Consider the following 14131-nt stretch of genomic DNA (forward strand, 5'->3'; position numbering starts at 1 on the left):
TACGGTAAGGAAGATTAAAGGCCAGGCTGGTGTCTTGGCCGTGTCACATGTCTGGACCCTTTATCGATAAGCAGTGGTTGATTCACCACAACATTTCTATCTACATACTTAAAAATAATGCCACTGAGTACGACAGCACGAATACCTTCCAGAGATATTACAGCTGCACTACTGCCTAAAGAGTCTGATCAGACTACCCAAATGAACGAAGCCTGCACCGCCCGGTATAATGGAATCAATCAATGCGAGAACCCATAACCAAGCCAGGTATGATTCAGCCATGCAAAGGAAACAGAAGCTTGTAAACCACTGAAAAGCTGACGGCGTCATCTGCCATACAGCCTATTACATAAAACCATTGCCACTTCAAAGAGGTATCCCTAGAACCAAACCGCGCATGAGACGAAACTAAATGAGAAGAAACGAGAAATAAATCCACTCGAAAGTGTAGCCAGCCGGTCCCGAGAATAGGGCCTACGAGTGATACGCAGACTCGCCCAAGAGTTCTTTCGTCTTCTGGCTGATGGGCCCAATCTCTTGCATAGCTAACATGTCTTCCAGAACGTCGTTGAACGTGTCGCGGATGCCAGCAGCAACTCTGCTGCGATTCCATTCGCTGCGCGATTGCCAGAGATAGTCCATCAGATTCGTGTTAATCTGCTCCAACTGCTCCACGCTGCAGCCGCTCGTTCGCTGCGTAAGCTGATTGTGCAAACTTTGAACGTACTCCTGATCCAAAATCAACTTAGGTGAAAGGTCTTCATTATTCAGCAAAGATTGCAGGTTTGCCGGCACATGAGCGGAGTGCTTGCCAGCAGTCTCGAACAGAGGAACTGGAGGCTGGGCGCGTTGCTGAGATGCCCCTCCGTTGTCAATATGTACCAATTCAGCATAACCACCCTGGAGGCGTGGTGAAGGCTGGCTGCTGTCTCCTTGCTGTGTGTCCGGCAGGTGTTCTTCCTGGGACACACGATCGGGGTACTGTGTAAGATCCGGGAACTCATGTCGGATTCCGTGAGCAGTCACAGGACTATGCAAGTGGTTTTGCGGGACCGACGATTGCTCCGATGACTTTTTGTCGGACGTTGTCTGCGTGGTAGACGCCTCATTCGTGTAATCATGGGGTTGAGATCCAGGTGCTAAGGGGGTAACAGGCCCTTTTTGAGAAAAGCTAGAGATGCCGGATTCACGTCGGACCTGCTGTGAAGGTGCCGTATGGGAATATGCTGGCTTTGGCTGTGCAGAGGGCCCGAATGAACTGGTTTGTGTGTCGCGCCCTGTCGACTGATCCGAGGTTGTCATGTATGTATCCCCATCGCCATCAGCCTGATAGTCGTGGGAGCCGTTGCTTGTGACTGCTTGCGTGCTGAGGTCGTTCAGATCCGAGCCACCACCGTGGTGAAAGCCGTTTGTGAAGCTCACTGTCGATGGTCGTGTAGGCGTTACCGGCCTTCCTTTGTCTTTGGGCCCAAGGTCAGGGAACGATTCTCCGAGAACAACGGGACCACTTGATGGACCAGAGTCGGTATTTCCGTGTGGAACCAAGCTAGCGGTCAGCCGTCCGACAAAGCCCCCTTCGTCTTCCTCTGCTGCTTTTCGAGCCCTTTCCAGCGCGATCTTTTCTCTCTCTAACTCCCGGACATAGACACCCTCGCACTCGGCAACAAGGGCCGGTTCGGCCTGCTCGATGGTAGCGATGTCAACCTCGACATTGGACAAGAGCTCATTGGCCCTGAGCAGCCTTTCTTGTTCACCTAATTGCCGCGCGTCCTTCGCCAACCGTTTGATATCCGCCAAAAAGTCCTTTGGTCGTTTGTAGTACCCGTTGGAAAGCCGTTTCTCGATAGTCACGATCTCCAGATTGTAGAAGAATTTGCCCGATACTGTTTCACGTAGTCCGGGAACGCCGTGCTTGTCGAAAGCCTTCTCGAACGGTCGGAAGGTGGTCCGTTGTTCGATTGGCAGATCACTGGTAACAATGCTCGAATTTTCTTCCTCCCAGAGGTACCGGATCTGAGACTCGTCGATCACGCCCGTTCTGAACCTTTTGTACTTCTTGATTTGATCCATGATAGGCTGAATCCGAATCTTCAGGAGATTGAGGGTCTGGTAGTCCTTCTTCTTCTGGGCCTTGAGCTGCTCCTTGCTTGGCGGGGTGGCAGCCTTGGGCGGCGGTGGAGGCGCGATCTCCAACGTTTCAAGCTCCCGGCGCTTGCGGTTTTCGGGATCGGGGAAGTGGGCTGGAGACGTCTTGATGTAGTCGATTACCTTGGTAAAATACTCATAACGTGCATCATTGCCCGGCGCCTTGAGGTCAAAGAAATTCTTTTTGGAGTACCCGAACAGGTTTCTCATCAGTCCATTGTCCAATTCCTCGCTATTCGACTCTTGAACGCCCAGTAGCAACACCGGGTCTGTGGGAGGAACCGATCGAAGTAGCCCCAAGAAAGTGGCAATTACAGCCTGCCCAACAGTTTCAGACCAAGTGTGGATGTTGGGAATATAGATCACGCTGGGCTTATGTCTCTTCACTTCAGCAAAAAGCTGTATGATGGCGGCCTCAGGAGATCGAGTGGAATCGCTCAGAAGGGTTGGAAGGTCAAATGCCTGAACATGCAGACCTTCGAAGTGGTGCAAAAGGGCTCCCGCCAGATACTGCTGGCCCATACCCAGCGGACCGCGGAGTAGTAGTCTAGGCCGGAAGACTCGCGACCTGTCGAACTCTTGCTGCATTTGTTCGCGCTGGAAGCCACCCCCAGCGGGCTCCTCAAATTGTGCCTCTTCCAACGCAGTGAGCCGCTTTCTCTGCGGTAGGATCTCAGACACCAGGCTCTCGATGTCAGCAAGCGGTGCACGCAGTAAAGGTTCAACCGACTTGGGCAATGGCGATGCGCCGGAGGAGGTTGATCGCTCCGACGAGGGAACCATCTTCTTGATTGCTAACATGAAATCCTTCGGTGTGACATCGATAGTTTTCGGGTCGATGACAAGTTTCTGATTAGACTTGTAAATTTGGGGATACCGTCTCTGCACCGCATTCAAGGCAGCTTCCGTGCAAAGAGCTCGTAAATCAGCTCCTCCATAGCCCTTGGTAATCTCTGCAAGCTCATCCTTGATATAATCTGGAAGCGGCGGTTCCCAGCCTTTTGTGTGAATATCCAGAATAGAACGTCGCCCGTCCTTGTTGGGCAGAGGGAAGTAAAATTCGCGATCGAATCGACCGGGTCGACGAAGCGCCGGGTCAATTGAGTCCGGTCGATTTGTAGCTCCGATGACAATCACTTGACCACGACCGTCCATCCCATCCATCAAGGCCAACAGGGTGGAGACAATTGAGGCATGGATTTGTTCCTGTTTGCTTGACCGAACAGGTGCCAGACCTAGGTAAGAGGTCGGTTAACTCTTGAAGCTACACGGTTGCATCGGGATTAAGAGCAATCTGACTTACCATCAATCTCATCGAAGAAGATAATACTGGGTTGTGTCTTGCGAGCCTCCTCAAAGAGAAGCCGAAGCTGACGTTCTGCTTCACCCACCCATTTACTCAACGCATCGGCTCCCTTTCTCATGTAGAAAGTGACCTTGCGACCATTCGAGCTGACACTGTTAGCGAGAGCTCTTGCCAGAAGGGTTTTTCCTGTGCCGGGAGGTCCATGGAAAAGGACACCACGAGGGGGCACGATGTGGAAACGCTGAAATATCTCCGGGTACAGCAGTGGCAGAGAGACCATCTCTTTCAACTGATCGATATGTCCTTGTAAGCCTCCCACACTATCGAAGTTGACGTTCACATCTACCCCCAGTGGATCCGCATCGGCCAACGCCTGTTTATCTTTGACTTTTCCGAGATTCGCAGGGGTGCCCGAAAGGCCCTGCGCGGCGTCATTGCCATGAGTTTGACCGACAAAACCCGCTCCGGGTAGTCCAGGTGCCGAAAACGACCCACTGACCCCAGTCTTAGGATGCTGCATAACTTCATCATCACTGCTATCGCTGTCCACACCCCCCGTCGCAGCGGGTGCTCCCGGAGGACCCAAGATCGCAGATGGCCCGCCACCTCCAAAAGGCCCGTAAGTGGGAAACAGAGTACGCTGCCAACTGCCGCCACCCCCTCCGCGGCCCCGACGCGAAGGCGATTCATTAATTTCGTTCTCAGCTTCTTCGATGGGCAGGATAAGATCCGGGCGAATGATACGGTAGTCGACATCTTTCCGACTGCGTCGAGGTTTCTCGTAGACAATCTCAGGTTGTACTCGACGGCGAGACCGACTTCCTCGCAGGTCTTCCAATTCTTCGGCTAGCTCCTCGGCAATATCAGCTCCTGCCTCCGACTGGCCACGTGATCGAGACGCCCTTTTGCGCAAGCCAGGGCGACGACCAGTAGTGCTATAGTCATCATCATCGTCATCACGAGCTTGGCTGGCTTTGCGCGGAGATGCGTTCGACTTGCCGGAGTGAGAAACCTCGTCATCGTCGTTTGAATCTTCTTCGGGTTCGAAGTCACTTTCCTCTTCCCGACGCTTGCGTTGAAAGGTGTTGGGTTTCTTGCGACTAGATCGACGTGGTTCCTCCTCTTGGACTTCCTGAGGCTGGTCGGCTTCATCTTCCGCTGGCTGGCCCCGATTTGGCCTCAATCTCCTTCTGGTGATTGGCCCTTCCTCATCGTCTTCGTCGTTCCCATCCTCCTCAACGCCAGCTTTCGCATCGCCATTCTCGGATTCAGGAACAAAACCCTCATCTTCACCTTCCCCATCGTCCTCATTCTGGGTGGGATTTGGTACAGCTCCCTCAAAACTGACTTGAACATCGCTCTCCAAAACCTCAAGCTGCGAGCCTTTGATTTCAGTGGTCGTCTCGTCAATGACCTCCTCTTCTTCCTGCTTCGTTTGGAATTCGCCTTCCTCTTCCTCGTCTAGCACAGGTATGCGTTTCGATGCCCTGGAACCCCGTCGAAGCCGGCTTTCCATCTCCGGACTCTGAGTTCCTCGCTCGACAGTCTCCATGTGACGACCTGAGTTCGTAAGGGCATAGATATCCTCCGACGGATCTCGCGTACGTCTCGTCACCCGGCGAGTGCCTTGAAAATTGTCCAGTGGCGCCTGCGCTTGTCGTTTGAGTGCGTTTCCGACCTTCAGCTTGACAACAGTACTTTTGCGCTTCTTCGGGGATGTTTGTACGTCAACTTCATCGTCGTCTGGGGTGTCATCTTCGATACTGCTGGTATCGCCTTCGTTATAGACCGGTCGGTTAGTGGCGGCTCGTCTAGCAACTAGGCCTCTGGCATTCCGTTGGGCATTTTCGTCATCCTCTTCCTCCGATTCTTCAAAGGAAACCTCGTCCTCACTGAAGATATCGTCGTCATCTGAGATGATGTCATCGTCCGAACCGCGACGGGCTCGTTTCTTTGCGGGCTTGGATTTCTTCTTCGACTTTGACCGGGAGACGGAGCGTCGAGCCGACCGTACCGGATGGTCACTGTAGTCGTCATCATCCGAGTCTGACTTGTTGGCCATCTCCTCGATGGAGCGTTTGGCACGAGGCATGGTGATGTGTTCGATGGTGTTTCTTGTTGGAGGCGTTGGGGTGTCAGTGCGCCCGATGCTCCAGTAACAATGCGGAAAGGTAGTGAATTGGTCGCGTGAGAAGTAACACTCACTCGGCACAAAACGGCTGTTGGAAGCGTTTCAGTTAGGCCAATTGATTCAATGGATTGTGCAGCGGACAATAGCACCAGACAAACACCTCAGATTCAATGCGAGAGGAAAGACTGCGGGCTCATGGAACAGCACCAACAAGCAATTGTCCTTGCGCTCACCAAGCAGCAAGCATTGACTATTGACGGCTACCAAGTTGAAGTGAAATCGGTAAAGCCCCGTTTTGCGCCCGCGAGAACCGAGGCAGGTCGTATATATAACACGCGGTGCAAAGGGGACAGCAACGCGCGAAGTGAACCGGTCCCGCAAGAGAAAAAAGAATGGAGCAAGAAGTGATGCGAGACACCAGAGAGGTCAAAACGCGTCGCATGCAGTCGCTAGGCGGAGTTGGGAGAGGTTGAGAGAACCCAGAGGTCGATGGACAGGGAAAGAAAACAGAATCAAATGAATGGAAGAAACTGAGACGAAAAGATCCCCTCCGCAAGTTGAGACCTTTCTGTGAAAGAGGAAACAAGGCAAGTTACTCCGTACCAGGAACGATACCGATCGACAGCATGACGAGAAAGAACAGAAGGAGGGAAGAAAATCAATGAGGAGTGCCGGTTGAAGTGACCGGGGGGGGAGGGTGTGGTATATGGGTGTGGGCGGATAGACAAGAGAGACCAGACAGACGGGCGAAGATCGAAGGGCGCGGCGGCGGCAGCAGCAGCAGCAGCAGCAGCAGCAGCAGCAAGCATAGCAACTTGGCAAGGCAATGGAAGTGGAAAACTTGCCTAGCCGTACCCAGCCACAGCTGTTCCGCTACCCGCGCCACAGTTAGGCGCCATCATTAGTCCCTATTTAGGTTTAGTCTCTGACCAGACGGTGTGGGCACGTGCCATCCTCCCGGTCCGCGCGGTGTGCCAGACTGCCAGTCACGGTTTGGCGGACCCCAAAAGCGGGCTTTGCAAACCCACCCCTCAAAAATCAACAACAAACCCGCCTTTTGGCTTCTTCAGACTGCCATCTTCCCCCCCTGCCAATCCACCCAATCTGCCCCGAAAAGGCTTGCATGATCTCGTAGATGTCACAAAATGAATGATGCGGATGGGTTAAGCGTGTTTTCGACGGGATTTTGTCGAATTTTCCGAGACCTGTCGCCGGCCCCTTCGGACACGTAGAGAGGAGGAACTGAGAAAGAGAAGAGCTCACAGATCAGGAACGAGCTTTTGCTTTCCTCCCAGGCCCGCAAAGCTTATCGCTTTTTGACTCTTCCCCGCCTGTTCGCCTTCGCCTAATTGCCGCCGGGTCCCCTCGCTTGATATCATGTGACTGCTGAGTCAGCCAGCTCGGCTGGGGAGACTTGGGACTAGTCCCATTCGGAACATCATCCTCATTTGCAGTCAATCAAGTTATCATCAGACAGCTGAGCGCACGCACTCCCCAAGCTGCAAGCTGGCAACTCTATCTTGCAAGTTACATTCTTCGAAGCTTGTCGCTTTCAATTCGATCCCCCCCCCATCTTTCACTGTCTTCCAGAATCCTGTAAAAGAAAAATGTCCATCAATTCTCTCTTAGCCGGCGCTCTTCGCGGCTCAGTACGAGGCGCTACCATCGCCTCCGGCACCCAAAGAACCTTTACCACTACCCGCACCAGATTGAATGCACCGAATGATCCATCGTCTAGTGCCTACCGAGACGGCGTAAGCGACCACTGAAGCTAACCGACTTCCTCTATTCATCCACACTTCTTTCTCCCAGGCGTTGCTTACAGAATGGTAGATGGCCCGGTACAAACTCTTCATCGGCCCCTTTGCCAAAGTCTTCCTGGGCGCCGTCTTCACCTTCCAGGTCCTTCATTGGACGTGGTTGAAGCTCGAGATGGATGAATCCAAGTATGAGAAGAATAGTAAGTTCGAACCCTGGCTCCGCCGTGATATTATTGTATCCTTGTTTGATTACGTTCTATACGGGTCGACCTTGATATTCTGACTAGCGATAGAGGAAGTCACTGCTCTTGAGGAAAAGGCTCGGGAGTTGACAGGCACGCAGAAAAAGATGTAAATGCTTGCATACTTGAGTATTCGGGTCTTGACTGGATCTTACTGGAATAGTTAATGGCGTCGTGTTCCTTGCTATCGATTGTACTCTATCCACCTGCATCTGCCATTGTATATACCCCATGCATCAATGTCGCTTCCTACATGGAATTGGTTGAGAATAAAGAGAAAGGTGTCTAGTACTCGTATGTCTGCATCCCTTGATTGTATAGGGGTAATTGAGGTCAAAAAGTACACGTTTATCGTTTAGAATGCTGCACGTAGTTTGGAAAAGAGAAAAGAAAACCGCAGGCATTTATACATCACATCACATAGCACATAACTCGCCTGGTATCGGGGTAAATATGATCTTTTTCGCTCATATGAGTTCAACTTCAGTTGGCGCATAGCATTTCAATCTGCTCACACGCCTATCGGACAGAACTTGCGAACGTCGACACTGCATATCTCCACTTCCTGGATAAAACGCCGCAGTGACTGACTTTGCACCATATCATCCAGCTTATCAACGGGTATGCTGTGGTTGAGTCTGTGAGTCGATGCTATAGCTACCCAAATATCCATTGATATATGGTGGCTCCGGATTCGCACGTTCGGTCCTGAGAGCCTCACATGGGCCGACATCTGAGGCGGAATAGAGGGCTGAGTATTTCCTCTTCTTCGTGTTTCTGGGACGGTACGAAAGGCGTGTTTGTGATGACGTGGACGGCAGGGAGCCCCTCGACTGGTCTGTAGGTCGTTTTCGGGCAGATTTATCATCATCATCCAGCAGCATTTGATCGTGGTAGGAAGATATGTTTTCGCCCTCCTCCAATTGTCCATCGCTATGTGCACAGACGCCTCCGCTGTGCTCATCTATGATCGGCTCGCTTTCGCACCCAGCATCAGCCGACATGGATTCATCTCCTCCGTGTAGTTTCCGATTTCCGGTAAGCTGGTCAGATGAAGACACCCAGTCTTCGATGCGCTCGCCTTTCTTGTAATGTTCTGTATCAATGTGGTCGAAGCGCTCATTCCATGCCTCGAGTTCATGGCCCAATGGGAGGTCTTTCCGACAAAAGCCACACCAGAATGACGCCCGCCCGTCCCGGGAGATGCGACTATCGGAAAGAACCGCTCGGACCTCATCTTCCGCATCAATCTCATGTTGTTTCTTGAGGTGCTGGACGTAAGTCTGCTGGCGGTAGAACAAACGGGCGCAAGGTAGGTCCTCTTTGGTAGCGTCCGGTAGTGTACAGCGCCAGCTTTTTGAATGAAAGTGCTGTGAGTTCTCATGTCTTTTCCAGTCCTCTTTGCTTCCAAAAGTCTTATTACAGTGCGAGGAAGTACAACTGTATGGACGTTCATGACGCTTCTGGTGTTTTCTGGTATCGCAAAGTTAGCTGTCGGTCCACGTCCACATTCCCAGAGCCTTGAACATACTTCATCTCACAACGCAATCGCGTCTTCTTGCTGCAGAATTCACACTGAATCCATTTTCTTTGATCGGGATGCATGGCGGAACTCCCCTCCTGAAGTTGGCGACTATATGGATATGGCTCCGAGCTTTGATTTAGCATGCCCAAGGCTGTCGTCAGAATCGTCTGCAAGATCTCCCGCTTCAGCTTGGCCAACTCGGCCTCCTGCTCCGCAGCACTTTCGGCGTCCTTAGATTGCTGCCCTTGCTGCTGCTGCGTGAGATTCATGGATTTTGTCATAGTAGTAATCAAGTTCATGGCTGCTTCAGCTACCATGTCTTCCCTCTTGCCACCTCGAGAGATGTCCGACCGAGCCGCAAAAGTCGTTCGCGGACTTAGTGACCCGTCAAAGCTGAGACAATCCAGTGGTGGTAGTTCGACAGCCTGTGGACTTGAATGCGCAGGTTTAAAGGTGGCACGGCTGAGACTTGGACGGGCTTGCTCGTCCCTGACTGAGCCGGGGGTTATCGTGTCCAGTTCCGCCCGAGCCCTTGTGTATGGGAGAGAAGGTGGCACTTGAGGATCCTCGGATCTGTCCCGTGACTCGTCAATCATGTCCTGTATCTGTGGACTACTGGCTTCCGAAAAATGATCCATCAACGACGATGCCATCACTTGCGGCTTAAGGCAGTCTTCGTACCACTCCTGGGATCTTCACGGGGAGTTAGCATCGTCGGATATCACTCGCTTCGACACATCGGCACGAGACTCACTTTCTCAGCAGTTCCTCAGCATCTTCATCATTGTGCATCCGAGTAAGGTGCTGGCGGAAGTTATCCAAGCGAGGCCATCTTTTATTCTTGCGAGGACACTTGACTCCAAAGCACATATACACTACTTTGGGCCCGCGTTCTGGTTCTTGCTTATGGACGCACTTCTTATGACGTGCCAGATCATTGATTGTCCCGAAGCCATCCTTTCGAGTGCAACCTGGCTCATCGCATTTGAACAGCTTTCTGTGTCGGGCTTCGTGCTTGCTGGAGGCTGTTAGCTAGCCAGAAACACGTGCATGGAGTCGGTCAATGGATCTTACCGCTTATCAGACGGACATTTCCCAGTCCACTGGCAGTCAGAGTAATCACACTTGATTGCGTCGGGACCCAGGAGAGATGGAGACTGCATTCGCTCCAATACATCCATTGGATCTCCATAGGAAGCAGTGTTCAGGTCTAAAACTGATAACCGTTCATCCTGTTCTAATTCGAATGGTGCGGAGTAGGGACTGCAAGCTGGGTCGAGTGCGTAAGATGCGGCCACCGAGCGAGTGGTACAACTTTGCGTGCTATACCCTGACTCCGATGGATGCAGACTAGCATATTGGCTGTCGGTCTCAGATGGCGTGCTGTAGTGGCCTGTAGAGAGTCTGCGATCGAGGCCAGACCATTGTTGACTTGGCCCCATCGGGGGACACATGAGAGATCCGGCATGGGTTGGTAGGCCGGTCACCTGAAGCGGCGTCCAAACATCTTGATCTGCTGCGAACCGGGCCAGTGGGTACTGCGAAGAGTCAAAGCTCTGGGCAAAGGGAGATGATGCCGGGTCATGATATGGAAAGTACCGGCCGAGGATTGATGTCAGATGGGGTGGAGGAACTGCGGAGTGAGAGCCAAATTGGAACCCCATCGATGACGCTGAGCTATCGAGGCGTATTGCTGGCGGGGTCAGCCCGTCGGATGAGGCATGTTTATGTGATGATGTTGGCGTTGCTCGTGAGCCATTGATGCCCCGAAGAATATCATTGGATTCTTCCCAGAGGGTATTGTTCCTGGAGGCCTATGGAGAGGTTCTTTAGTCTGCGAATCCTTCTATAGCGCTATCTGTTTCAAGCAAGACAGGGCGAACACAAGCATACCCTCATTGTGCTGACTCTGGAAAGCCGAGGCTCTGTCGTGGTCGGTCTGAGGCACAGGAGAATAGCGCAGCGCAGAGGGTAGACCAAGCTACTAGGATAAATGTGGGCGGGTAGGTTATATAGACGGGAGAAAACAGGGTTTCTTCGCGACGAAGCTTGTGCGCTTCTTGTTAGGGACAAGTAGAGCAGCGCAAGAACATTTCCCGCCTATCTCTTTTTTGTCTACTCTCAGCAGGAGGAATGCGTGAGCTTCGTGCTAGTTGCCGGTGCTTGAAACGAGGTGCAATCTGGGCAAGCCGGGCCCGAGCTTGAGGCATCAACAGAAGCTGAAGGAGAGGCGTTGCGTTTTGACCAAGCGGCGAGGGGATCTGCCTGGGAAGATTAGGACTTGCGCCAGGAGAAGGAAAGATTTGCCAAGTCCAAAGGAATTATCCTTGCGAGACAGGAAGTCAGGATGGTAAAACTAAAAAGAAGCTGAGGGGGTGCAGATGATAAGTAGAAAAGCAGAGGATTATTGTAATGCGACTGGAATCACGACCACCCTGGGTAGTGATGAAACAAATCTCTCAGCAGGACCTGATGAGACAGGAAGGGATGCGGGAATGAAATGGAAGGCTGTGAGAGAATTGGAGAAAGTCAAAAGAAAACAAAAAAGAAACGAGAAGGGGGGAGAAACAAGAAAAGAAAAAGCAATGAGGGAGATCAAGAGATTTTCAGTTCATCGCATCGTCAACCCCACGCGCGATAACGTGTTCAGCGACTGAGTCTTGGGGGAGATGCCGTATGGGGTTGGCATGTCTTCTCTCCGTACGGATAGTCAAGTCAGTAAGCTGCAGGTCAAGCATCCAAATATTCTCTAAGCCTGTCAGACCTGTTGGCCTGTGCTGGTCCAGATCGTCGCTTGCGGACCGAATAAAATGAGCATTAATCCAGTCAGTCATTCATTGATTCATTGATTGAGGGACGGACTCTCTCCGTCGACCGGCATAAGACCTGTCAGAGACCATCTTCCTGATTGAGTACCAGGGCATGTTAGCTCTGAGCTGAGATGCATGCATGTCCGGCGAGAGGGTGGGTGCCAGTGCGACGGATGAAGCCAGAGCAGATGAAGAATCTTTCCTCGCAGGCACAAATCATTATCCCATAGTCGCTCTCTTTCTCGCTCTTGGTTGGCGTGGTTGGGTCTTCGGTTCTGGATTGCGTAGACATGAGGTCGATAAATCCCGCGTTGGCTTTTTTCTCTAAAAAAAATTCTTTTGTTTCCTTTCTTTTCTTTTTTTTAAACGAAAAAAATTGGTTGAAATTTGTTATTTTTCTCATAGTTTTGCTTTTGCCCATGAGGTTCGACAAAAGTACCGAATTATGCAAGTGCCTATACCTAGCTAGTCGTCCTCTCATGCCCCAGAAATAATAACTAGTAAGTTAGCCATCAAGAAGAGTCTCAATCACAAAACTAAACCCCGGCGCCGTCGAGATGATCTCCAGACCTCATTTGGATTAGGTTAGCTCTCAGCTCCTGCAGGAATGATCGCCCAATAAACATTATTAGATGGCATAGGAAGGGTCGGATTGGAAGGCAGCACCTGTTCACGCCTCGCCAGCGATTGTTTTTTTTTTTTTCTTTCTGGTTCATAGTGGTCGGTATACTCCGACAGGGAGGGGAGGGGGGGTTGATTAAGCGAGAAAAGGAAGCATGCTATCTTGATATCAGCCCGGCCGGATAGGTCGGCTTTCATGCCTCTGCCTCTCAGCAGGCTATGAAGCACAACAGGAATAGAGGCCGAAGTATGTAAGGGATCATCACGCGGATGGACGCGGGGATGGGGGATGAGCGGGCCATGCCGACAGATGAACCATTCATTCTCTCATAACCCGGCAATTGACCTGGATTGGGACTAGAGGTGGCTGTGCCTGTAAGGGAGAGAAGAGTAGACGAGAGAGAGAGAGAGAGAGAGAGAGAGAGAGAGAGACAGAGATCACCTTCGGTCTGACAGGCTCATCTCCCAAGCACTGCATTCTACCACGCGACACCGTAAGAAGACCGAACACACGACGACTAGCAGCAAGCCCAGCTATCTTATGATCCTATCATTTATCATCCTATGATCTCCATCTAAGATGGGCGATCGCCAACCACTCGGCCCGGGCCTATCTATCTCTAAGGACGAACTAGTCTACTGCGTTTGTTAACCTCTTCAGCTCCTAGCTCGCGATCTGTACCGTATCTTGTAGACTAACTGCGTGTGGTGTGGGGAATTGCTTCATTTCGCAACTCAGTGTTGTTGCTGTTGCTGCTACTCCTTGCAAATTCATATTCTGATATGAGATTTACAAGTAAAGTTCTGGATAGAAACATTACCGCAAATGGCTGGGCTTTACCATCACTGCACCTATCGCCGCTCTCGTATGGCACATTCCATACTCCATAGTCAACTCGGTACTGTACACGAGTCCACAACATGACGGCATCAGTCGGTGTTAATGGCCTAAATTGTCAATTTCAGGCGAGTGTTCGGCGGCTGTTGTGCAACCAACCTATGGTGGAATGGTGGAATGGATATGACCAAATTTTGAACTGGACGAGCTGAAACTGGTCAGCAAGGTTACTTACTAGGTACTTACTAGGTACTTACTAGGTACTTACTAGGGTTTATCTTTCTCTGGCCTGAGAGGGGCGCATCTGCCAAGCTTGGTGGAGCAGATCGGTGATTCAAGTTTCAACGCACTTACACATGCAAGTCCTTTTATTTATTCTTACCCCCCTTCTCCTCTTCCCCCTGGTCCAGCCCGACGTTGACAGGTCGGTGGGACAGCCCGTTCTTGCTTTTGGGTGAGGGGGTCTACGGAGTACGGAGGTAAGGCAATTTACCGTAGTTAGTCACTTAGTGTAGGTACGGAGTAAGTTGACAGTAACTAACTAAACTACCTAGTAGTTACTATACTGTACAGTACTGTAGTCACTGCACTCTGTAGATCTCCCTCTCTTTCCTCCACTAACTTACCTCCAGCCCTTCCTCTCCTCTGCTCCCACCCCCCACAACCCAACGCCCTCTCCCTGCCTTTCCTCTCCCTCCCTCCATCCCTTCCCCCTTTTCTTTGAGCCGAGTAGCCCGCTGCAGTGTGCCGTGA

General features: G+C 51.6%; 3 protein-coding genes across 3 annotated transcripts; 1 reads left to right on the top strand and 2 right to left on the bottom strand.

The window, feature by feature from the left end:
• Positions 1–366: 366 nt before the first annotated feature.
• Positions 367–5818, bottom strand: BO95DRAFT_93380 (chromatin segregase YTA7). Its single transcript, XM_025592337.1, has 2 exons — positions 3449–5818; positions 367–3380 (listed from the first exon to the last, which is right to left on the bottom strand). Exons 1-2 carry the CDS (start codon positions 5541–5543, stop codon positions 475–477), a joined length of 5001 nt encoding a protein of 1666 aa, XP_025443485.1. The 5' UTR covers positions 5544–5818; the 3' UTR covers positions 367–474.
• A 1144-nt stretch (positions 5819–6962) lies between these two features.
• BO95DRAFT_441631 (uncharacterized protein) lies at positions 6963–7853 on the top strand. The gene is made up of 2 exons (XM_025586219.1): positions 6963–7542; positions 7636–7853. The coding sequence occupies exons 1-2, from the start codon at positions 7416–7418 to the stop codon at positions 7695–7697; spliced, it is 189 nt and encodes a 62-aa protein (XP_025443486.1). The 5' UTR covers positions 6963–7415; the 3' UTR covers positions 7698–7853.
• Positions 7854–8198: 345 nt separating this feature from the next.
• BO95DRAFT_462530 (putative C2H2 finger domain protein) lies at positions 8199–11008 on the bottom strand (the record flags this gene model as incomplete). Its single annotated transcript, XM_025588925.1, has 5 exons — positions 8199–9057; positions 9116–9802; positions 9864–10127; positions 10184–10923; positions 11003–11008. 5 exons carry the CDS (start codon positions 11006–11008, stop codon positions 8199–8201), a joined length of 2556 nt encoding a protein of 851 aa, XP_025443487.1.
• Positions 11009–14131: the final 3123 nt, after the last annotated feature.

Source organism: Aspergillus brunneoviolaceus (assembly GCF_003184695.1).
Source record: "Aspergillus brunneoviolaceus CBS 621.78 unplaced genomic scaffold BO95scaffold_24, whole genome shotgun sequence".
NCBI lineage: Eukaryota > Fungi > Ascomycota > Eurotiomycetes > Eurotiales > Aspergillaceae > Aspergillus > Aspergillus brunneoviolaceus.

Bases quoted from the DNA above. Each gene is read 5' to 3' on its own strand.
- BO95DRAFT_93380 (XM_025592337.1), bottom strand. From the start codon at position 5,543: ATGCCTCGTGCCAAACGCTCCATCGAGGAGATGGCCAACAAGTCAGAC. The intron at 3,381-3,448 runs GTAAGTCAGATT...CCTCTTACCTAG, and splicing joins CTTCTTCGATGAGATTGATG to GTCTGGCACCTGTTCGGTCA.
- BO95DRAFT_441631 (XM_025586219.1), top strand. From the start codon at position 7,416: ATGGCCCGGTACAAACTCTTCATCGGCCCCTTTGCCAAAGTCTTCCTG. The intron at 7,543-7,635 runs GTAAGTTCGAAC...GACTAGCGATAG, and splicing joins ATCCAAGTATGAGAAGAATA to AGGAAGTCACTGCTCTTGAG.